Source organism: Zasmidium cellare (assembly GCF_010093935.1).
Source record: "Zasmidium cellare ATCC 36951 unplaced genomic scaffold M409scaffold_2, whole genome shotgun sequence".
NCBI lineage: Eukaryota > Fungi > Ascomycota > Dothideomycetes > Mycosphaerellales > Mycosphaerellaceae > Zasmidium > Zasmidium cellare.
Window position 1 is genome coordinate 670,781 of NW_022986946.1, and position 21,054 is coordinate 691,834.

At 54.9% G+C, this 21,054-nt stretch overlaps 12 protein-coding genes across 12 annotated transcripts; 4 read left to right on the plus strand and 8 right to left on the minus strand.

Moving 5' to 3' along the window:
• Nucleotides 1-360: 360 nt before the first annotated feature.
• M409DRAFT_16820 (uncharacterized protein) lies at nucleotides 361-1,808 on the minus strand (the record flags this gene model as incomplete). Its single annotated transcript, XM_033803783.1, has 2 exons — nucleotides 361-931; nucleotides 979-1,808. The coding sequence occupies 2 exons, from the start codon at nucleotides 1,806-1,808 to the stop codon at nucleotides 361-363; spliced, it is 1,401 nt and encodes a 466-aa protein (XP_033673755.1).
• A 680-nt stretch (nucleotides 1,809-2,488) lies between these two features.
• M409DRAFT_62532 (uncharacterized protein) lies at nucleotides 2,489-3,751 on the minus strand (the record flags this gene model as incomplete). Its single annotated transcript, XM_033815216.1, has 1 exon — nucleotides 2,489-3,751. The coding sequence occupies one exon, from the start codon at nucleotides 3,749-3,751 to the stop codon at nucleotides 2,489-2,491; it is 1,263 nt and encodes a 420-aa protein (XP_033673756.1).
• Nucleotides 3,752-4,184: 433 nt separating this feature from the next.
• Nucleotides 4,185-5,791, minus strand: M409DRAFT_16822 (carbohydrate esterase family 5 protein; the record flags this gene model as incomplete). The annotated part of the gene is made up of 5 exons (XM_033803784.1): nucleotides 4,185-4,514; nucleotides 4,568-4,633; nucleotides 4,691-4,803; nucleotides 4,855-4,887; nucleotides 4,936-5,791. 5 exons carry the CDS (start codon nucleotides 5,789-5,791, stop codon nucleotides 4,185-4,187), a joined length of 1,398 nt encoding a protein of 465 aa, XP_033673757.1.
• Nucleotides 5,792-6,899: 1,108 nt separating this feature from the next.
• Nucleotides 6,900-7,676, minus strand: M409DRAFT_16823 (uncharacterized protein; the record flags this gene model as incomplete). Its single annotated transcript, XM_033803785.1, has 1 exon — nucleotides 6,900-7,676. The coding sequence occupies one exon, from the start codon at nucleotides 7,674-7,676 to the stop codon at nucleotides 6,900-6,902; it is 777 nt and encodes a 258-aa protein (XP_033673758.1).
• A 180-nt stretch (nucleotides 7,677-7,856) lies between these two features.
• On the minus strand, nucleotides 7,857-8,602 carry M409DRAFT_16824 (uncharacterized protein; the record flags this gene model as incomplete). The annotated part of the gene is made up of 3 exons (XM_033803786.1): nucleotides 7,857-8,044; nucleotides 8,115-8,479; nucleotides 8,532-8,602. The coding sequence occupies 3 exons, from the start codon at nucleotides 8,600-8,602 to the stop codon at nucleotides 7,857-7,859; spliced, it is 624 nt and encodes a 207-aa protein (XP_033673759.1).
• Nucleotides 8,603-9,018: 416 nt separating this feature from the next.
• Nucleotides 9,019-9,783, plus strand: M409DRAFT_16825 (uncharacterized protein; the record flags this gene model as incomplete). Its single annotated transcript, XM_033803787.1, has 3 exons — nucleotides 9,019-9,065; nucleotides 9,142-9,668; nucleotides 9,731-9,783. 3 exons carry the CDS (start codon nucleotides 9,019-9,021, stop codon nucleotides 9,781-9,783), a joined length of 627 nt encoding a protein of 208 aa, XP_033673760.1.
• Nucleotides 9,784-10,195: 412 nt separating this feature from the next.
• On the plus strand, nucleotides 10,196-10,783 carry M409DRAFT_16826 (uncharacterized protein; the record flags this gene model as incomplete). The annotated part of the gene is made up of 1 exon (XM_033803788.1): nucleotides 10,196-10,783. The coding sequence occupies one exon, from the start codon at nucleotides 10,196-10,198 to the stop codon at nucleotides 10,781-10,783; it is 588 nt and encodes a 195-aa protein (XP_033673761.1).
• A 116-nt stretch (nucleotides 10,784-10,899) lies between these two features.
• M409DRAFT_49388 (uncharacterized protein) lies at nucleotides 10,900-11,739 on the minus strand (the record flags this gene model as incomplete). The annotated part of the gene is made up of 1 exon (XM_033811227.1): nucleotides 10,900-11,739. One exon carries the CDS (start codon nucleotides 11,737-11,739, stop codon nucleotides 10,900-10,902), a length of 840 nt encoding a protein of 279 aa, XP_033673762.1.
• A 513-nt stretch (nucleotides 11,740-12,252) lies between these two features.
• M409DRAFT_62541 (uncharacterized protein) lies at nucleotides 12,253-13,766 on the minus strand (the record flags this gene model as incomplete). Its single annotated transcript, XM_033815219.1, has 4 exons — nucleotides 12,253-13,371; nucleotides 13,443-13,549; nucleotides 13,603-13,622; nucleotides 13,684-13,766. 4 exons carry the CDS (start codon nucleotides 13,764-13,766, stop codon nucleotides 12,253-12,255), a joined length of 1,329 nt encoding a protein of 442 aa, XP_033673763.1.
• An 807-nt stretch (nucleotides 13,767-14,573) lies between these two features.
• Nucleotides 14,574-17,928, plus strand: M409DRAFT_49390 (uncharacterized protein; the record flags this gene model as incomplete). Its single annotated transcript, XM_033811228.1, has 3 exons — nucleotides 14,574-14,808; nucleotides 15,063-15,770; nucleotides 15,884-17,928. 3 exons carry the CDS (start codon nucleotides 14,574-14,576, stop codon nucleotides 17,926-17,928), a joined length of 2,988 nt encoding a protein of 995 aa, XP_033673764.1.
• Nucleotides 17,929-18,111: 183 nt separating this feature from the next.
• M409DRAFT_49391 (uncharacterized protein) lies at nucleotides 18,112-19,542 on the plus strand (the record flags this gene model as incomplete). The annotated part of the gene is made up of 1 exon (XM_033811229.1): nucleotides 18,112-19,542. One exon carries the CDS (start codon nucleotides 18,112-18,114, stop codon nucleotides 19,540-19,542), a length of 1,431 nt encoding a protein of 476 aa, XP_033673765.1.
• A 518-nt stretch (nucleotides 19,543-20,060) lies between these two features.
• M409DRAFT_49392 (uncharacterized protein) lies at nucleotides 20,061-21,002 on the minus strand (the record flags this gene model as incomplete). Its single annotated transcript, XM_033811230.1, has 1 exon — nucleotides 20,061-21,002. One exon carries the CDS (start codon nucleotides 21,000-21,002, stop codon nucleotides 20,061-20,063), a length of 942 nt encoding a protein of 313 aa, XP_033673766.1.
• Nucleotides 21,003-21,054: the final 52 nt, after the last annotated feature.

Here is a 21,054-nt window from a genome sequence, read left to right on the forward strand (position 1 = left end):
CCTTTGGAGACATTCCCCGCTTAGCGTCTTGGCTCTGACAGGGGTCGATAAATATCACATGCCGTCTCCAGGGAGATGGTAAATGCTGTGGTCTATGTACTCGTGGAGTGGTACTCGTGGAGTGGTACTCGTGGAGTGGTATCTAGTAAGGAACAAATCACAAAGAGCATTAGTTACAAGCGGTTCTCCAAGTTTGTCCACCAAGCCATAGCTGGTCATCATTTTCGTCAAGCACTCCAAAGCGCCGTTGTAGTCGAGTCGTGACTACACATCATGTCGCAAAGTCGGTCTAAGCAGGCGGGATATCTTAGGAACGGAAGTGCTCCAACAATGTGGTACCGCTTCAACGAAATGGCACCATCATGTGTAAAAATCTTGCCATACACCACCAGCGGCCGGCGATATCTCAGTCAGCTCCAACTGAGCGTTGTTGCCAGGCAAGTTTTTCGTATCCGGCCACCACTCCTCTTCGGTACCTGGCTCTTGTTGAGGAGCTTGTCCTTGTTGCTGGCCTTGTGCGGGCTGCTGTTGCTGATGCATGCCGAACCTCGGCGATAGACTTCGTGGCGCTTCTCGCGCGCCATCGGCACCGAACTTCGGTGCAATCGTTCGAAGTGGCATGTAATTATGCGGAGGGACGTCGCCGGCGAGTTGTGGTATGGCGCGAAAGAAGTCCATTTCCATACGCCAGTTTGCGATGTCAACGATTGCCGTCTCGAAGCTCGATGCAAACTGATACAGTGCTGTTTCCGGCTTGTATGACACTATGCCGACGGGTTCGGATTGCCAAGTGAAGCAGATGTTTTTGATGTAGTAGGACCAGAATCGGTTCGTCATGCGGTCTTGCTCGGATGTGATCATGCGTTCGCGTAGTCGAGGCCAGGCGAGGTGGTCTATGACGGGGTCGTGGAAGAACACTTTCTCGGAGAATCTGAGGCAGATTAGCAGACGTATTCAGTGGATGGGAGTTCTACTTACTGTGGCCTGAACCAGGGCGGCGGTGGGCCAGCCGTCGGCAGATTCGCATTAACTTCGAAGAGGTACCTCTTGTGGAGCATCCTCATCATTCCTATCCGTTCCATAACGTTGCAGTCTTTGAACAGATACATGTCGACAAGCCGCAGGACCTCCCACAATGGGCACTTTTGGCTATATCTTGATAGCGTGTAGTCCCAGCCCTTGAAGACTGCCGACGCGACCAGGTCCTGATTGTACTCATCGTCGAAGCAGATCACTGTTGGTGATAGATGGCGTATGTAGTTCACCAGGTTGTTGAGGAAGCACGTCAAGTGTCTACCCTCTGGCCTGGACTTTGTCGTCGTGTTCAGATCCGTATAGTCAGGTGGTGTGACGTCTTGACCTTCCGCGCCCGAGTCGACAGCCATGGTGTTGTCGTCAGTCGTTGAGGCCTCATACACAGTTCCATGCGCATTGTTTGGACCACGCTGACCAGTCGCGGTCCCGTTCCAGTCTATGAGCTTTCCAGGGCCATTCGACGACACACCGTGAATGTCGGCGCTCTCGCCAATGACGCCAGAAACTCCATACGGGATGTTTCCCACGCCAGAGCCCAAATCACCGGCGGCGATGCTGTTCTCAGACGGTGATGTCTTCTCGAGTTCCAAGACGCGTGCTTCGAGTTGGGACAACCTGTCCTGGACATCTTTCTTCAGGAAGCGATTGGCCTTGCGGTCTGCCTCCTGCTTCCTCGCACGCTGCTCAGGTGTGAGGATGCGCCCAGACGCCCATGCCTTTTCTACGCCGCCGCCGCTCGCACGCCGATTGCCGGCAGTTGAGCGACCGCTCATTTTCGTTTTGCCTTGTTAATCACACAACAGCTTTCCACGGTTCCTGATCCTGCAGGGGAGATCCCAACAGGCCGCTGGCCGGCGCAGAGAGCTGTCGTTTTGGGAGGGTTCCTTTGAAGCTGAGACCTGGCTGCGACGATGCAAGCTTTGTTATTGCGTATGCGCAGACCCAGCTGATATTGGAGCAATCGATGACCTGTCACGATCATCGCCTCCATGTCTGCCCTTCCCCGCAGGCTTCTCGCCGCGGAAACATTGTGGGCGATGATCTCCATGGGGTGTCGATCAGCGTTATTCTAGGCTTAAAGCGAAGCTTAATGAGGCCGATGGTTTGACTGAGCACTGCTGCACGTGGAAAACAAATCCACTTTGTGAACAGAGCAGCACAGTTCGGGGTTCACTGGCAGGGTGGACACCCGGAGGTCTGATGTTGGAGTATATCGAGCCGACGGCATCACAGCAGGTCGTTGAGGTGAAGGTGACGTCTTGACCGACGCCAAGGCACTTCGTATTGAAGTACGAAGCTTGCTATGATATACACTCTATCGCGCTCAATATACAAGACCCCATCGCTGCAAGGGCAATTCGAAACAACTACCGAGACCTTAGAAGGGTCATCATGCTTTTACACTGTAGCGAAGTTAGCACGTTCATGCGTTGTGGCTCAACAAGATTACTGCTTACCTCCATGGGTGCTCTTCGTCACCGTATTGAATGCCGTCGAGCCAGTCCTTCATTTGCAGAGCAATTGGTCCTACTTCTTCGTTGTCTGGTAGACCACAGTTCACGAGCTTGCCCTGGTATGAGATCACTCTCACCGGCGAGACGGTGGCAGCGGTGCCTGATCCGAACACCTCCAGCATCCGACCTTCATTCGCAGCTTCAACCAGCTCGCGCATGGGGAACCTCCGCTCAGAGATCTTCCATCCTTGCGGCACTAACCTCTCCCGCGCAAGAGTGAGGACAGAGTCTCTCACAACACCTTCGAGGATAGTGCCGTCTAGAGGAGCAGTCATGAGCTCCTTCTGACCGTCCTTGTTGACAATGGCGGCGAACAAGTTCATGGTGCCAACTTCAGTGACAAAGTCTTCTTCCTTGCCAGTCTCGGGGTCGATATCTTTGAACAGCCATAGATTCTGATGGAAACCCCGCGTCGCTGCCTGCATCTGAGGTACGATGCAAGGTGCGTAGTTTGCACCCAACTTGCTAGCACCGACACCACCAGGCCATGCGCGAACAGCGTAGTCAGTTGCCTCAAGTGAGACAGCCTTGAAGCCAGTTGGGTAGTATGGTCCTACAGGAGACGCAATGACATACAGCATGGCGCTGCCTGGCGGTCCAACGCCCAATGTCCGCTGAGTTCCAATGATATTGGGTCTGATATACAGACTGTATCCACGCTGCGAGGGAATGAACCTCTCTTCGAGCTTGATGAACTTCTTCAACAATTCAATGACTGCTTCCCCATCGAACGTGGGCAACGCTATCCGTGCCGCACTCTTGTTCATGCGCGCCATGTTCTTATCGGGCCTGAAGAGTCTGACATCCCCATTCCGATCTTTATATGCCTTCATGCCCTCGAACGCTTCGAATGCGTAGTGGAGAACGCAGGTCGCGGGATCGAGTGACAGGTTTTGATAGGGTGTTATCCGCGGCGGTAGCCATCCATCTGTTGCTGTCCATTCCAAGGACATCATGTGGTCGGTGAATGATCGCCCAAAGATGAGCTCTTCGCTGGGGGTGATGGGCTTCGGGGAGGTGGTCTTGGTGATGCTGAGGGCCGACGCATCGACGGCTCTGAGTCGTGGATCTGCCGCATCTGGAGCCTGCAGGCTATACTGCCGCCGTTGATTTTGTGATGCGCTCCATCTTGATGTGAACAGCAAGCTCCCGCCAGCTCTTCTCGCGCTCCGTGGGATCAAAGTCCGCAATGAGGATGCCATGGTGATTTGTTGAGAGTGTAAGACAAGTCCAGCCCCTCTTGCGCCGACCCGTCTGCCTTTATATCTCCTGTGGAGCTTCCAATGGCTCACACCCGGGCGATAATATAAGAGTCAACAATTCGTGGAAGGGCGTGCATGGTGTATGACTGGGATGCTGCGAGACCGGCGGCCAAGGACGCCGATCCGGCAAGCTCTTGGGCACACAGCACACAACACTCTTCGACTTCACCAAACAATGAAGAAATATTCATCTCAGCGAATATCTGAAAAGGACGTGTTAAGTGGAAAGCGGCTCTCGAATCATTTCAACATTTGTATCTGCCGAAAGAACGAAGACAAATTAAGAGTACACGCATATTTTCACACGGCCCCTATCCTGCAACAATGGTGGCCAGCACCCTTTCTAGACACTTTTCACATCAAGATGAACAATCTAGAGACCGACAGCCTGCACAATGAATTGAGCCGCTGCATCAGCATCTGCGGTGTAGCTCAAATGAGAGCCCGACCCAGTAGTACCGCCAGCACTGCAGAGGAAATCTCCAGATCCACAGAACTCCTTGGTCTTAGCAGCATCTACACCCTCGAATTCTTGACCGTTGAGGGGGTCACCAAAAGCAACGACTGCCGCAACCTTGCTTCCATCCAGGCCTTGAGATGACAGGGCGTTGTGGACGACCATGGCTCCCTGTGAGTAGCCCGATAGGACAACCTTGCTGTCCGGGCAGGAGCTGAAGACTTCCTGTGCTTGGGATGCCATGGCCTAGAGAGCGTAAGCTAATGGAAGTGTTTTAAATGTTGCACGGGAAAACTCACGGGGCCACCTGATGCGCCCATATTGGCGTTACCACCAGCATCAGCAGGGTAATCAACTCCTTGCGACTAGACCAAGCATGACGATTAGCATCACTCCATGATTTGTAGTCAGACTCTACTCACGCTGACTTTGTCCGCGCCGAGAGCGCTTTCAAGGGCGCTGGCGAGAGGTGGGCCGATCACACTGCCCATTGTACCCATCTCGCCAGTGCCACGGGCGAAGATGAGAGTCAGAGCTAGAACGCTGTAAGCAATGGCTGCGTTTGGGACACCACAATCCTGCTTACCTTTGCAGCCTCCATCAGCAGCGGACGATGAGTCTGCAAACACGTTAGTTCTGGTCGGAATGTCACGAACATACGCCGTACCTGTAGAGCCAGTGCTGCCAGTACTGCCGGTCAGTCCACCAAGACCAGAGAGTCCGCTGGCAGAGCTACCGAATCCGCTGAAGCTGCCCAGGTCCTGACGCTCCTTCAAAGTCGTGGATGGTGTGAGACTGCTGCCGGAACTGAGCCCACCGAGAGAGCTCAAGTCACCGCCAGAGCTGCTGGAACTGCCAGACCCCAGACCACCAAGTCCGCTAGAACCAGAACCAAGGCCTGGGATGCTGCCAGAGCTCGATGAACCGCCGAGCCCGGGAATACTTCCAGAGCCTGATGATCCGCCGAGACTTGGGATACTGCCAGAGCCTGATGAGCCACCAAGACTGGGAATACTGCCGCTGCCAGAGCTTGAACCGCCGAGACCTGGGATGCTACCAGACCCGGAACCGAGTCCTCCACTGCCGCTGGGGAGACCAGTCGTCAATGCACCGAGACTCTGGCGCTTCTTCAGTGTTTTGGACGGGATGTCCAATCCGGAACCAGAGCCGCCGAGACCAGACAGGTCACCTGTAGAGCTTCCCAGACCGCCTGAGGAACCGAGACCTGGGATGCTGCCAGAGGATCCTCCAAGACCTCCAGTAGATCCACCGAGTCCTCCAGACGATCCTCCAAGACCTCCCAGCCCTCCTCCTGACGATCCCCCGAGTCCACCTAGTCCACCAGAAGAGCCGCCAGCTCCGCCAGTCGGCAGCGCAACACCGCTGAGAGAGGGCAAGGAAATGCCAGAGATCGAGGGCAGCGACCCGCTACCGCCGCCAAGTTGACGCTTTTGGTTATCGACAGGCGCCGCGAGAGCAGAAGCCGCGAGCGAAAGCAAGAGGTTCTGAGTAGTGACCTTCATGATTGTTGCTGAGAAGCGAGCAATGCAGAATGCTTGATCTTTAACGAAAGACAGGATGGCCGATCAACAGCACTAGAAAACGAGGGACTGTGCAAAGAAGAAACGAAAGAACGATGCGACTGCTGCAGATGAGAGGGGATATTCTCAGGGCATCTCGTCGCTTTATAGCACCTCCAACGCCGTCATCGATTGACTCCCCATCGCCAAGGCATCCTCTCTCTCCAGACGTTCCATACGGACATCACAGACCAGCTGGAGCAGCAAAATGGAGAGGTCATTGTTTCAGCCGAACGTCTGACCCAGAGATTTCCGGTGTAATGGTTGGCAGCAACAACTTCGGTCCTCGGCATGCGGACTCTGAGGCGTAGCGTCCATTGAAGATGTCTGGCCCAATGCGATTTCCTGTTACGGATCCAAGTCTCCGCCACGAGGCTGAGATGATCGTTTCGAGACCAATATGGTGAACACGATAGATTAGCTGATCGGGCAGGTGCACCCTTTTGGGTAATAGTAGTCCACGAAAGTCATACATCTACCCAGAACGGCTCAAAAGTGAGGCGCTCTTCAACCCATGCTTCGACAGTTCCATCGACGTGCATATCACCTAGTCTCGGGGAATCGATGTGCGGATCATGATGTTCATTTTCCAATCTTCAGCAGATTGATGAGCGAAAGGATGTCGTCCTGGTTTGTGGTACAAGCACGGACGCAAGATTCTGATCTGTCTGAAACACGGTTTCCCCAAAACCTCGGGAGACGACTTTTGATGTCGGAGACTGATACGACGGTCGGTTCGAAGTAGTCGCTGGACTACTTGTGTATTCACAGTGCGTCGTGACGAAGTCTAACGCGATACGTTGATGAAACGGGATGCTTTTCGGAGATGGCTGAATGAGTGATCAGTCGTAGATGAGCGCTGAGAAAGTGCTTCCATTGCGTGAAACTAATCGGGTGAGCTCAGACTTGGAAGCTCGCTCGCAGCAGAATGACCGAGAACTTCACCTTCCTAGGCACCGTCTTCACGTGCCTCCATCTGCTTCGAGGCATCGCCCAGGTTTCCCGTGATGTACTCCGTCGGTTGCCTACTAAGAGACTGCCGTCGTCTCAATTACTTGTAGCACGGCAGGCCTTTCTTCACGTGCTCGTGGTAGTCGCAGCCCGTGACCCTATCATAAGGTGGGACGTTCTGACGGTCTTGATGCGTCGAGTTGAGCAGCTTTCCCGCCAAGTGCAGCAGGAACTCGCCATGTTTCGCAGGATCCACCATCTCTCTCAAGTCTCTATGATTCCACTCGAAGAAGGCGATGTCCACCCAAAGTCGACTGAGGGCATTCGGCGTGGATGTGAACGAGTAGATAGGCTCGTGCAGCTCATCAGGCGTCGCGGGTAGTCGGAATATTTCCTCCTGAAGCGCATCCATCACAGCGTCTTGGAAAGCAGTGCAGAGCATCTTTTCGCCCAGAGCCCAGCAGCGGACCATGAGTTCCGCATAGCTAGTATCGGCATATTCGAAGCCATAATCCGCCCGCTTGCGAATGTCTCCTCGGTAGATGAAGCGTAGGAAGAGCTCGAAGCTCCCGGGAGTTTGGTCTGGGAGTCTGACAATGTGTTCCTTAGACTCAGTCCAAAGGCCGCGAAGTGCCGCGGCGAAGAAATCGGAGTTCTTGGCCAGTATCTTCTCGTGGGCGTAGAAAGCCCTCAGTTCATCTTCGGAGTCGGCACCAACGACGATGGTGACTTGCTGTGATGTGAAGCTGGAAGCCGCACTGTCAGCTAACGTGATGCATGCACGATGGAAGAGGGTGACATACTCGAAGTCTTCTGGGAGATCCGTGTACGCCCTCTTGTGAGGCCGGAGCCGACGGTCTTTGTCTTCAGCATCCATGTTGTGCCGCGGCTGTGTCGTTGGAGTTGCCAAATATTGAAGCTGGAGATGGATGGAAGTGCTCCTTTGCGGTTGCCGTGCCGACACGCCGTTTGTCACATGCAGGCGGGGTAGTCGCGATGAACACATTGCACAGACCTCAGAATAGCAGCAGACTTTTCTTTTCTCCTCTTTGATAATCTAGTTTTTCTCTCCGAACTTCAGGTGGCATAACTGAATGAACTCTTCCATACCCTCCGCCAGGTCAGACTTGCCACTGCTCCTCATGGCATGGATGATGTCTTGAGCCTGCTTGTTTCCCTTTTCCTGAGTCCAAGCACCGTGCAATCCGTTGTCTGACGATGGAGTATCTGGAATGTATCGTCCGCCTGAGAATGAAGTTAGGTTCAAATAGCACATTTTGAACTGCATTGCAATGTGACGAGTCTGTCCACATACCACGCCCTCGAATGCGGCCTCGTCCTCGTCCACGATCGCGAAAGCCTCCTCGATTTGACTCGCTCTGCTCATCGTGGCCATCTTTGAACCAGTTCTTGCGGGCCCACGAGGAGGTTTCGTTCGGCCCAGGTTCCAAAGTGACGCCGTACACCAGCTGTAGCTGATTCTTCAGATTGGGAAATCTCGTAAGGAGATGCTGAAAGTCCGTATCATTTTCGAATCCAGAAAAGTCTACTTTGTCGAGCTTTTGTCGTTTTGGTCGATCAGTTGCGGTCTCCTGTGGCTTTTCAGCGGTCGAGATCCCGTTTTCAGAAGCTTGGTTGATATGGACGGATTTATGCGATTTGTAGCATGGTATAGAGCAGCTGTACACAAACAGTCAGCATCATATTCTGATGGTATGCAAAAAAGACCTACTATCTCAGTTCGCAGATGGGACATTTGTATTTGGAGTCTTGAAGATGGCATACGCCACACTTCGGTGCCATTGTTGCGAGACCATTTCTTTCGGGTCTGAAATCTGTCTCGAAAGGTCAGCGTAGATGTCGGGCTCTATAGCTGTATCTGTTGAAGGCTCAGAAGATGTCGCGTGGCAGAGAATGCGGACCACGAGAACGAGCAGGAGCCATGTGAAGTGCAGAGCCGTTGCCAAGACGCGGAGCCATCTCCGCGCGCATGTGCTTCGAGGTTCAGACGAGAGCGTCTTGTGACTTGTTCTGCATCACTCCAATCCTCACTAACCATGTCGCCGCCACGATTTCGAAGCTTGCTGGAACTAGCCGCCAGACGACAGCAATGGACGTGCTCAGGGTGCATGCGAAATGGCCAACCGCGATCCTGGAGCAAGCCATCAAGGCGAGGTATTCAAACATCTCCAAAGTCCAGCCAAGGAGCGGCCCCCAGTATGGAGCAGATGAGGAAACCATTTGAGAACAAGAACAGGAATACGCTGTACGTAGGATCCCTTTCTGGTCGATCGCGATCGATGGTAAGAGGCTTTGAGCGACTTCGACTAACCACTTCGTAGCTACTACGCTCTCTCCATCATTCTTGGAACAGTCGCCTTGAGCTATGGCAGTGTACCACTCTACAAGACTATCTGCCAACAGACTGGTTGGGGAGGGCAACCCATCAAATCCGCAGCACACTCAACTCCCGAAGGCGAAGACGCTGTAGCCGAGAAACTGACGCCCGTCACGACATCGAGACGACTACGAATCACGTTCGCTGGCTCGACGTCAGACATCCTGCCTTGGAAATTCACACCGCAGCAAAGAGAAGTGAGGGTATTGCCGGGAGAGACAGCATTGGCATTCTACACAGCAACCAACCAGAGCAAAGATGAGGACATCATTGGGGTTGCAACATACAGCGTGACACCTGCGCAAGTGGCGCCATATTTCAGCAAGATTCAGTGTTTCTGTTTCGAGGAACAGAGATTGAACAAGGGGGAGACTGTGGACATGCCCGTGTTCTTCTACATCGACCCGGACTTTCTCAAGGACCCCAACATGAGGGGCATTGATACCATTACTTTGAACTACACATTCTTCAGTACATGCTGACCCGGATCTGACGACCCTGGCTTATCGTAAGTTTGCTGACTATTTCTGCAGAGGCAAGATATGACAAAGATGGACACCTTGCGCCAATGCCGATGCCTTACTGAGATTCGACACACCTCACACAAAAGAGCCGTTTCTTGAACACTGTACGATATCGACGAGGAAGAACCCGCAACTGCTAGAGAGCTCAATAGCATCTCATCTCGACTCAAGCGATGCCTGAAGAAGAAGCCAGCCCTTTGTCACACTCAACAGTCTAAATTGAAGTTCCGAAACATCGTTCAACCACTTCTAATCATGATAGGTAGACTCGATGGGCGCGACAATCAGCGGCTTGATTGGCAGTTGGTGCAGCCGTACCTGCATACCTTGCAACCTACTTCCAGCTACCCCTCTCCGGAGTCCGAATCGACCGCGAGGAAACTAAACCGCCGACACCGCCTATTCAATGTTTTGGCTTACTTGGTAGACCCCTCCTTCATCTTCTCCCAACACAACTCTAAAGAAGACGACGAAATGGCCGCAAACGACCGCAAGCCCACCAACAACCAGCTTTCTCTCGACTTGCCTGGTCCAACCGCATACTGGACCGGCCACAATGACAGCAGTGGGAAGGCCATCGTCCACTCGAAGCACCCAGTCGATTGGGTGAAGTACGATGATGACAGGCTTGCTATGGCCGTTGCCTATACGACTTCTTTCCCGGCGGATCTCAACAAAGATGCGGACGTTGCAAAGCACGAGGAGAAGGTCAAGAGCGGAAAGCTTGGTCTGGTCTCCGGTGGTGGAACCGTCCTCCGATACGTCGACTTCGCGCCTGGCTATGAGTGCATGATGCACCGCACGCAGTCGGTGGACTACGGCATTGTGTTGGAAGGTCAAGTCGAGTCCATCCTGGACTCAGGAGAAGTACAGCTCATGGGTAGAGGTGATGTGATGGTCCAGAGAGCCACCATGCACGCGTGGAGGAACCCCAGCAAGACGGAATGGTGCCGTATGATCTTCTGTTTGCAGGACTGCCAGCCGCTGTTTGTTGCCGGCCAGAGATTTGGAGAGGACTTGGGCAGAGGCACTGAGGGTGTGCCACCATCTGGCAATGACTAAAGAGATGCTATTCCCGTTCGCGAGAAAAACGAGTGTGATTAGAGAAAGACGATTTCTACAATAGTCAACTACCATCGGCGACAGTACGCCCAGCCTCAAGGCAATTGTCCTCCTCTCTACTCAATCTCCACCTCCGTGCAACACATCAACGGGTTATCCCTCAAAACCCCCTGCTTAAACTTCCGATCAACCTCCACATACGCCTCATCATCCGCCATCTTCCCAAAATGCCACACACTAGGATAATAAATCAACGCCGTATCCTCCCAACCCCCTTCCTCCTTCCCCTCCTCCTCCTTCCGACTACTCCAATCATGCACCCCAAACCCCAGCACCACTGGCTCCCCGCCGTACTTGATCCCTACGGATTCCTGGAACGCCGCGACGTACTGCAAGTAGCGGGGACGTTGCTCGGGGAGGTAGCTGAGGAGGTTGAACATGGCGATGGGGCCTGGGTGGGAGGTGCCGAAGGTGCGGATGAAGTCTCTCAGGGGTAGAGGTGGGGAGTCGGAGGTAGAGCCCATGGGTTGCGAGGTCCCGGACAAGGAGAGTTCCAAGTCCGGTGGGGAGATGGCGGCGTCGAGGGCGCTGTGGTCTTGGGGACTCCAGCCTGGTGGAAGGGGGGCGGGATCTGCTGCTGCGCGGCGGGCTTTGGCTGAGGGGAGGGAGGCGATGAGGTCCTCTGAGCTTGCGGCGGTGATGGACCAGGTCTTTTCGACGGTGTTGGTGAGGGAGGGTTGGTTTGGGGTTTTGGTGATGATGAGGTAGTCCCATTGTTGGAGTTGAGGGCCTGTGCCGTTGAGAGCGGCCGTGGAGAGGTGAGGTTGGTGGATCCAATGGTGGCATTTGCCGAGATAGAGGAGGTTGTCTTTGATGGGGGAGGCTTTGACGGAGTCAAGGAGGGACTGGGTGCTGTGGGAGCCGAGGGAGACGAGCGTGAATGTTGTTTGAGACATGGTTGTGTGTTGGGATGGTTTGATTGAGGTGATTTGATGTTGTGAAGGTTGTGAGATGGATGTGATGTGTTGATTGTTTGAACTTGCCTTCGTTCTATCCCAACCACGACGCTCTTATATGTTCATTTCACAACGGTAGACCCTACAAGCACAACGATCATATCGCCGTGAACGTCTCCATAGCATCGTTGACCGAGTGACTCACCATTCGCTTCAAACGTCCAATGTCTTGGACAATGCAATGATTCCACACCCATGAATGATCAAGAAAGAGACACCGCCGACGTAAAAGTGTGGAGATGGCGCGAACTCTAGTCTTGATGGTTCCTAGGATTGCGAGGAAGAGGTTGTGATACGATAATCTCTGACCATCTTGGATGTTGAACGTACGGGCGTAGTGGCTCCAAGACATCGGCTCGTGGTTGTCGTGAGGCTGAAAGTCGTGAAGGATTTCATCACGTGAGTGCCTCGATGCGAGGAAAGGTGCGCTTTTCGCAGTACTGAAAGTCGGAATCAAAGTCTTCTGCACCAGTCTCTACCATGGCCAACCTGCCATCGACACAAAGCAGTCTCCATACCTGCGCCAAGAAGGCCAGCACAGAAGATGCCAGCGCTATCACTGACCGTCGCTGCCCCTAGACTGAACTCCCTCTCCGCTTCAGGTACCTCTTCTCGAATCGCGGCAAACGTCGAAACATAGACCAGACCGCCGAGGAGTCCTTCCCAGAAGATAATGACGAACACGAACCACACCGTGGGAACGAACGGCCATAATGCGTGGGCGGTGAGAGCGACCAGATTGAGCACCTGGAGCAAGGTTGGGACGTACAAGCTGCGTATCCGGATGAACGGTAGGGACGATCTCGAGATGAAGACGCCGAGCTGGTAGATCGTTCCATATGTCGGGTAGAAGGCTCTGAAGTGCTTGAAAGGGGATTCGTCGAGTGGAAAGAGCAGTGTTGGGGCGACGCCTTGGTTGATCGTGTACTCTGCGAGATAGACGAGAAACAGCGGCACCATATATGGAACTACTAGTGACCTCGCGCGGATCAACTTGACTTTGAGGTCTGACATGGCCTGCTTGACAGAGCTTTGGTTATGCTGATAGGCGGGCGAAATCGATCTTTCTGGTGGTTGTTCGAGTAGACCAGAAGATTCGTGGCCTGGTGTCTCAGCGTCGTCCGTCTCGATTTGGTGGTATTCCATTCTGTTCTTTTGTGCGCCCTTCAAAGGGCCAAGAGGAAGGAGAATGAAGTAGCTGACCAACATGACGACTGACAGCAGGATGCTGGACAAGAGGGTTCCCCTCACACTGAAGCCCAACGTTGTCGTTGCGAGTGTGTAGACACCCGCGCCTATTAGACCTGCTCCTCCCGTGCCACTTCCCCAGGCAGCTAAGCTGAAGTGGCCATAGAAGTGTGTCAGGCTGAGGAAGTTGACCTCACCAGCACCAGAGCTAATATTGGCCAAGACGATGCCAGCTATCTTGCCTGCAAGGCTTCTTGCATCCGTGTCATCTGGAGAGAGTGCCACAGCAAGCATTCCACTTGCTGATAGGGCCGCAAGTATTGTTATGCGAAGCGAGTATGGGATCAAGTCGATGATGTATGGGGTCACGATCTTGGTAGACAGCTACAAGCAAGGCAATCTGTGTCAGCAAGTGATTAAAGACGTGAGAGGCAACATGGATTCTGCAGTCGTACTCCTGGTATTATGGATGCCAATAGAACTGTCGCTTTGGGGATCCCTGCTCCGACGAGATCGAGGGCAGCAGTGAGGAGGATTACGTAGAAGCAGTTGTTGACCAGACCTGTGAAAGAACCATGAGCTCAACTCCGATGAGCATCGAAGACGCATCCTTACCGAACAACCAGAAGGCAATGCTATTACGACGTCAGTATATGTCTAAGACATGGTTGATAGCTCTCTCTATCATTTTCGTACCAAACTCTGGGCGATGCTCCCTCAAACTTGGACATGAGACGCGCGCGGTAGAGTCGCCATGATGAGGACGGAGTGCCGGGCATGGGGAGCATTGGCCGCGACAAGAAGGAAAGACTGTGACAGAAGAAGCATTGAATGTCCCAATATCTCAATGCAGGGCGTCGGCGTCGGTGATGCAAGGAGCTGCAAAATCGCAGATGAGCACGTGAGGCTCCCTTCCATCACATGCGGTGAGGTGTTTCGGGCCCAATTCTTCCCTCACTATAGGCCTAGCGCCCGAGCCGCTGCCGACCCATGTTCCACAGGGATCGTCTTCCCATGTCGATCGCGTCCGTCGTTCCTGAGTCCCGACCGTCTTCTCCTCCTCTTCGCTTTGCGCAATCCTCTTCCACTTCCGCCCGCTGCACTACTGGCTCTCCTGACACTGCCATCGTTCGAAAAGCATTTCCACACCGCGAAGGCCATGTGGTACGGTGGGTGAGCGCGACCGCCATGCTCGAACATCGCACACCCCCATGATTGGGCTCGAAGAAACATTGCAACAAACACCATTGCTGTGCCACGGCGACAACAGTACATGATGGATCGCACACCCTACCACCGTCCGCCTGACCACCAATCCGCTCACCACCAGAACGCACCGCCGCCCTCGACGGGCCACGCGCCCGGTTTTGCACCTCCCACCGCTCAACAGCCACCCGTTCACATTCCCTTCGCGGACCCTTTTCACACAAACAGAGACCCGTTCCTACCGGGCGCAGACCGACGGGGCAGTCTGGGACTGTCGTCAAGAGCATGGCCTCCTTCGCAAGGTAAGAAATTCACACGTCACATGGACCAGGAGAGAGGTGCGGGAGAGCAGCGACACGGATGGGCTGCCAGCCTGCAACATGCGCCAAGCCCCAAGCTCAGAGGCTGCGGCTGCACGACACGCTGCGACGTGGGATAATTTCAGCTCGCACGCCCATCCTCGGCGGCGAACGGCGCCGGCAGTTCAGGACCCTGTGCAGACGGTGGGCGTGAGCTGGCCACTGCACGATAATCTGGTGACCGCACTGAAAAAGGCGCGCGTGATGCCGTCAGCACCTCGCACGATGGTGCAGGGCGCGTTTGCCGTGCTGCAAAGTCGGCGAACTGGAGCTCTGCTGGGATGCGGGCCTTGCTGGGGGGAGGTGCCACCAACGGACCGGGGCCCTGGCAGCGACTCGACGACGGCGGCGGCGCAAGCGAGCGGCTAGCGTCGCGCGCTGCCGAGCCCCTCTCGTCGGGCCAGGATGCTGTTCTGGCGGCGCATCTGTGGCATCAAACTCAAATCGCAAGCTTGACGGAGCTGCTGGGAGCTGTGAAACTTAGTTGACTGACTTTTGCGCGCGATCCAGGAAACAACAACGCCCTGCCCGCTGCCTCACAGCAGCAGCAGCCATACCACCCCGCCGCCTCCGCCCAGCACTCCCCGTCGTTGCACGCCGCGACGCACCCTCAGACACACCCGGCGCCGCCTGCAAATGGTCTAGCGATGCAGCATTCGTACGATGACGCCCGCCGTCGCTCGCTCGGTACCGCGGGCAGCCCGCAATATGGACGAGGTGAGTTTTGGACACCATACATGTTTGCGCGCGAACCTCACAATCGCGCGTCAGGACCACTAGAGCCTCCGCCGCAGCCTCCTTCCTACCCCACCCGAAACATGCCCCCACCGTCGTCACCGCAAACAGCACCAACCTCGTCGTCGCAACTTGGCTCTGCGCCGCGGGGCCCTCCCACAGCTTCACCCTTCGCCGGTGTTCGCGATCTTGCCAGTAGCCATCGCCCTGGTATGTCCATATCGGCCATACTCGGCGGCGGCGAGGAGCGCAAACCGAATGGATCGCCGCATAGCACCGTCGCTGCGCCCACCTATACACCAAAGTCGATGCAGCCCCCATCACCAGGAAGAGCACGCTCAGCTAGTATGCGAGAAAGTGGCGATAGAGGGATGAGGAACTCGAGTCCTCCAAGAATTGGAATATTTGGTGAGCCGCCACGGACAGCGTCGGAGCCGCGCAGGGATAATGTATTTGGCTCTCCGCAATTTCGACGCGAACCAGGTACGTACGGTAAGATATACCTCACATGGGCGCGTGCAAGCACCAATACGACCGTGCATGATGCCCTCCGTCTACACACTGCTTTCGCGAGGGTATACTCTGACAGTCGACAGGCCACAGCTTCCGCGCCTTCCAGCCAGGCGTTCAGGATCAACCCCATCACATCAACGGACATGGAGCGCCAGCACGCCCGACTAGTCAGCCGGTGGAGACCGTCGCTCGTGGACTACCTGAGATGGATCATCGTGAAGCGCCCCACGACGGACGGGCAGGCATGTTCCGTCCCTTCGGAGAGCCCTTACCACCACGAGCCGAACCAGCGCATCGAGTCGATCGACAGCCCTTTCACAATGGTATTACATCACATCCGCAAGATCGACCGCCTTTTAGCAGTCCACAGGCCGAACGCGAGAGATTGTCACAAGGCCCTCCGCGATTTCCTGGCGGTTTTGGGGGTCTCCTACGGGATGAGCAAAGTTCACTGTTCAGACCAACTTTCCAGCCAACATCACACCCAGTGGACAATGCTCGGGAGTCTATCGAGGGAAGAGCGCAGGAAATGCGCCGTCAGCTGTCCCGCCCGTCGCCCGCTCCAGCAGAGGCAGCACCGTACGAGCGGCATCGCAATGGATTTGTGGAACGGCCTCTGACGCTTGAAGATCACCAGAAAATGGACCCTTTACATCGTGGACAATCACGAAAGGAGAGTGAGGGATCGGTCCACCGCGCGATCCTCAACATTAGTCCCGAGTTGAATCGGAAAGGCCGAAACTCACCACTCCCTCAAGCCGTGCAGGGTGCTCAACCCAGACATATCGGACCTGGAGGCGACAATCCGGGAATCAAGATGGAGTTTGGGCGCATGTTTAGTGGTCTTGGATCTGGCGTAGGCAGCGTCACCCCCAATCCCCATCACGCGGTGAATGGAATGTCGACACCATCGCGCATGAGCCCTTCGTCGCGACACATCGACGGACACGACATGGCTCGGTCTGCAGTTGCAGATATTGACCAGAGGAGAAGCGGGTCCAAGGCTGGGTCTCGAGCTGGAAGGAGAAACGGACGTCGTTCGAGAGATGATGGAGAACATCCAGACGGCGGCGACGGAAGACATACCCCAGATCTGCAGCGTAACAAACGCGCAAAGACCAACCATGCCACACACCACCACCATCACCACATGCACCCACATCATCATCACCATCACCACCATGAGGCCGCCGAAAGCACGCCTGGATCGTTCAGCATGCTTCGCTTCAACTCGAACCCAGGCGCCACTCCCCAACCTCACGTTATGCTAACTCAAGGACATCATCATCACCACCACGCTCATCCAGGGCATCATCATCAACATCCGCCTCGTGCGTCGCATCCTGCCAAGAAGCCTACAACGACAGTACGAAGCGAGAAGGTGCTTGCCGAATGCGCGGACAAACCCAGAAAGCATCTTGGATCGCAGCTCTACACGACCGAATTGACGATGCCTCCGGCTACCAGCGCGCCAGTTGACAGCAGGATCAAATTTTCCAGCAAGATGAAGCCCATCCCTGTGTTTCAGGAGCAGGAGAACTGCACGTTTACGGTGCGAGTCCCGCGGTACTATCTCTCCCCAAGTGAGCCCGGATCAGATCGAACTCCGAGCCTGGAGGAAATATGTAGACACCGGCAGCTTTGGGGCACGGAAATTTACACCGACGACTCTGATGTGGTTGCCGCAGCTGTGCACTCGGGTTGGATCAAGGGAGACTTTGGCGACTACAACGATGATCTTCACGAAGTCGGCGATGACAATCCGGAGCCTAACGACGACCAGACTGTGACTCTTTCGCTACCGGCGCGGCCAGGTCGGCCGGTGAAAGTCCCGCCGGGTCATGATGCACACATAACCGTGCTCGTCCTACCACCGTTGCAATCGTACGCGGCAACGAATCAACATCACATTCTATCTCGGGATTGGAAAGAGGCTCACGACGGGATGTCATATATGATCCACAGCATTGACTTTGTTGACGAGGGTGCTTCGAGCCGCTTCATGGAGCGGAGCGCAGCCGCAAGAAAAAACAGAATCGCAATCGAGGAAGCGAACAGAAGGCAAGAAGCTGCAGCAGGGCTGCTGATGTTTGCTAACGGCAATGGGACCGTCCGCGTGGGAGCGTAGACGGACAGAAGAGTTATTACAGTCGCTGGGGGGAACTCCTAGCTTGCGAAGACGGAGCCTCACTTTCTCTGGCTGAATTTGACAAAGACGGAAGGAATACAAAAACTTAGCGAGATATCCTGTACGATGTATATGAGCTACGGCCTGTAGTCATGCATATGTAAATGTCCTGTATACCTACGTATGACCTCCTATTACTTATTTCTCCACTCGCACGAAGCTCGGCATGTGAAACCCCCGAAGCCTCCGCAAATTGTTGGATGGAAGTCGCCTCTTCGCACATCTCTCGACTTCCTTCCTACAACCATCCTGGAAAACAATATGCATCGATGCCATTGCTCCACGCGAGCCCTCGAGACCTTCTTCAAAGACTTCGCCGGCCTCAGTCTCCGCCAGCAGCGAGCGCAGCGCTTCTTCCAACACTCTCGAAGTTTCGGCACGCGATCTCCCCTCAGACAAGTACAAACCTCTGTCAACGGTGAAGATGCGTTCATACCTTTCGATTTCGAGGCGGTGAGGCAGAAGAGAGAGGGGGTGAGGAGGGTTGAGGAGGAGGGGGATGGGTTGGAGCGGGAGGTGGGGAGTGGATGGGAAGAGGGGGGTGAGGAGTGGTGTGCTGAGGTTGAGATTATGGGTTCAGATGCGCGGGGACAAGAGGGAGGGGGCAAGAGCGTTGAGTCGGTGTCGTTGCGAGCATTGCATACGGGAGAGGGACAGCGTGAAGCGTCAACTTCACCCGCCATGGCTGTCCTCCATCCACCTGCACTTTCGCAGCATATGCCCACAGCAAATTCTAAGTCTGGAGAACTTGATGCAAGTGCAAGGCCAGCAGAACCTCAGGTGTCGAAGCGCATTTCGAGAAAACTTCGAAGGATGGAACAAGGTACATGGAGGCCAAACGCGCAGAAGAGAATGGAGATGGAGGAAGACGAGGCCGAGGTCGATAAGGAAACTAGGGATACAGATGCCATGGCGGATGTCTTGGAAAAGATCGAGGCGCTTGAGGGCCCAGCTGTGGAGAAGAAGGTGAAAAGAGGGCAGAAGAAGGGCAGCGAGAACGGTGACAGCACGAGAACAAGAAACCCCAAAGGCAAAGCCGGAGAATCGCCCACAAAACTAGGAAAACTGAACCTGTCATCCAAAACTCCAACTCCCACCACCCCGTCACACCCCCCAAAAGAACGCTGGCAAACCACCAAAGCCGCCCTGGTCAAAAAACTCTCCGGCCAACCCTGGTCCCCCAACAAACGCCTCTCCCCCGACACCCTCTCCGGAATCCGGGCCTTACACGCCTCAGACCCGACGATCTACAGCACCGCAACCCTCGCCTCGCACTTCCAGATCACGCCGGAGGCGATCCGCAGGATTCTGAAGTCGAAGTGGCTGCCGAGCGCGGAGGAGGCGGTGAGGAGGTCGGAGCGGTGGGAGAAGAGGGGGTTGAGGAAGTGGGGGGAGATGAGGGAGGTGGGGATGAGGCCGCCGAGGAAGTGGAGGGTTTTGATGGGAGAACAGGGGAGGAGAGGGGGGATTGGGAAGGGGTGCGCTTGGGAGGAGGCGGTGGAGCAGGCGGGGAGGTTGCCGATGGAGGGGAGTTTTGCGGATAGGATCTTGTAGAGTACTTTGTGAGGGAGATATAAGGGGTCTCTGCTTCTCGCAGTGGTTACCGCTCAATCTCGTCTCAAGAGTACATATGAAAGCTGTTTGTCTAACGAGATATGTACGGAACAAGAAAAAGAACATCATCCTTATTCATCAACTTCATTCATACAATAGCTAGCTAACACCCTCTCCCGTTTGTACCAGATCCTGTACTACTCACCAATCCCAAGTAAAGACCCCTTTCGAGCGAGCGGCGAAGTAAAGAATTACAGATCTGACGAGAAGCCGGCGCCCTCGATCGAAACCAGCATAACGCCGAGAAACGAAAGATTCTTGCTCGGCCCTGTTTTCAATCTTCGCACATTGACTAATTGTCACGCCATCGAGGAATGAGGGTGGTGCCAACTTAAGTAGTGCGGTGGAGGATATGAGATTGCCGTTTGTAGGAGACTTACATGTTTGAGAGTGAGAATGGCGTGGAAGGCTCAGGCTGATAGTAGCGGCTTGCTTTCTTCATACAATGCTTTCCATATTCAGTCGTCGTCGTCGTCGTCATCATCGGCAGTGCCTGGTACGTCCAACACGCGCTCGCCAGCTGACTCGAGCGTTCGTCTGCTCCACGCTCGCACGCCTTTCCAAACGGCGTAGAGGACTGTGATGAGACCAACCACTATGGAAACCCAGCTGAGCTGCTGCAAGCGATCTCTGCCCGAGCCCCCAACCGCACTTCTGCTGCCCATGAGACCGCCAGTCCGGACGTTAAACTGGAAGGGTGAAAGCGAGAAGAGGAATTTGGCGAATCCTAGAAGACCCAGCGAAGCAAGTCCTTTGATCATGTGCTCGAGCCATGTCGTAGGTTCGTCTTCGTAGATCAGAGAGCCCGTAGGACCGCCAGCCGTAGCGATGGTAGATACCGGGTCCAGATACATGTTGATGATGGGGTCCGCGATGAAGCCTAAGATGAAAATGGAGGTGATGAAGATGAGCAAGGTTAGACCAAGCTGGGCCGATGTGCTGCTGATCCACGACGACCACGTCAGGCGCTGGAGGTGGTACCGGTAGCGACATGTAGGGCATTCCCAATAGTTGCGCTTCTGCATGGGATCCGCCTTTCTCCACGCATTCAAGCACTCCTCATGCACGTATCGCTGGCTCCCTTTGCACTTGCACGGACTCAGCAGCCGACCACCATCTTCGCTCTCGTATGTAACTCGTGGAGGAGGCTGAACGACATAAGGTAGGGCCGAAGTAGTGTCGTTGTGAAAGGTCGGCTGCACGACTTCGAGGCAGATTCGACATGTGCGGGGCGGCCAGTGAGTGCGTCTGCGCTTCGGCGGCGGCTCGCGAGCAGTTGGTTCTGGCTTTGTGGTGTCATCTCGAGGCGGTTCTGCAGTGTCTTTCCTCTCGTCATGTTGAAATGAGCCGGGAATGTCGTCCGGAAAGGACCAGCTGGCGCCTGTCGAGTACGCTGCCATGGTCGGTGCGGACTGTGTCAATGAGAGGGACGGGTGGTGGCAGAAAGGTACT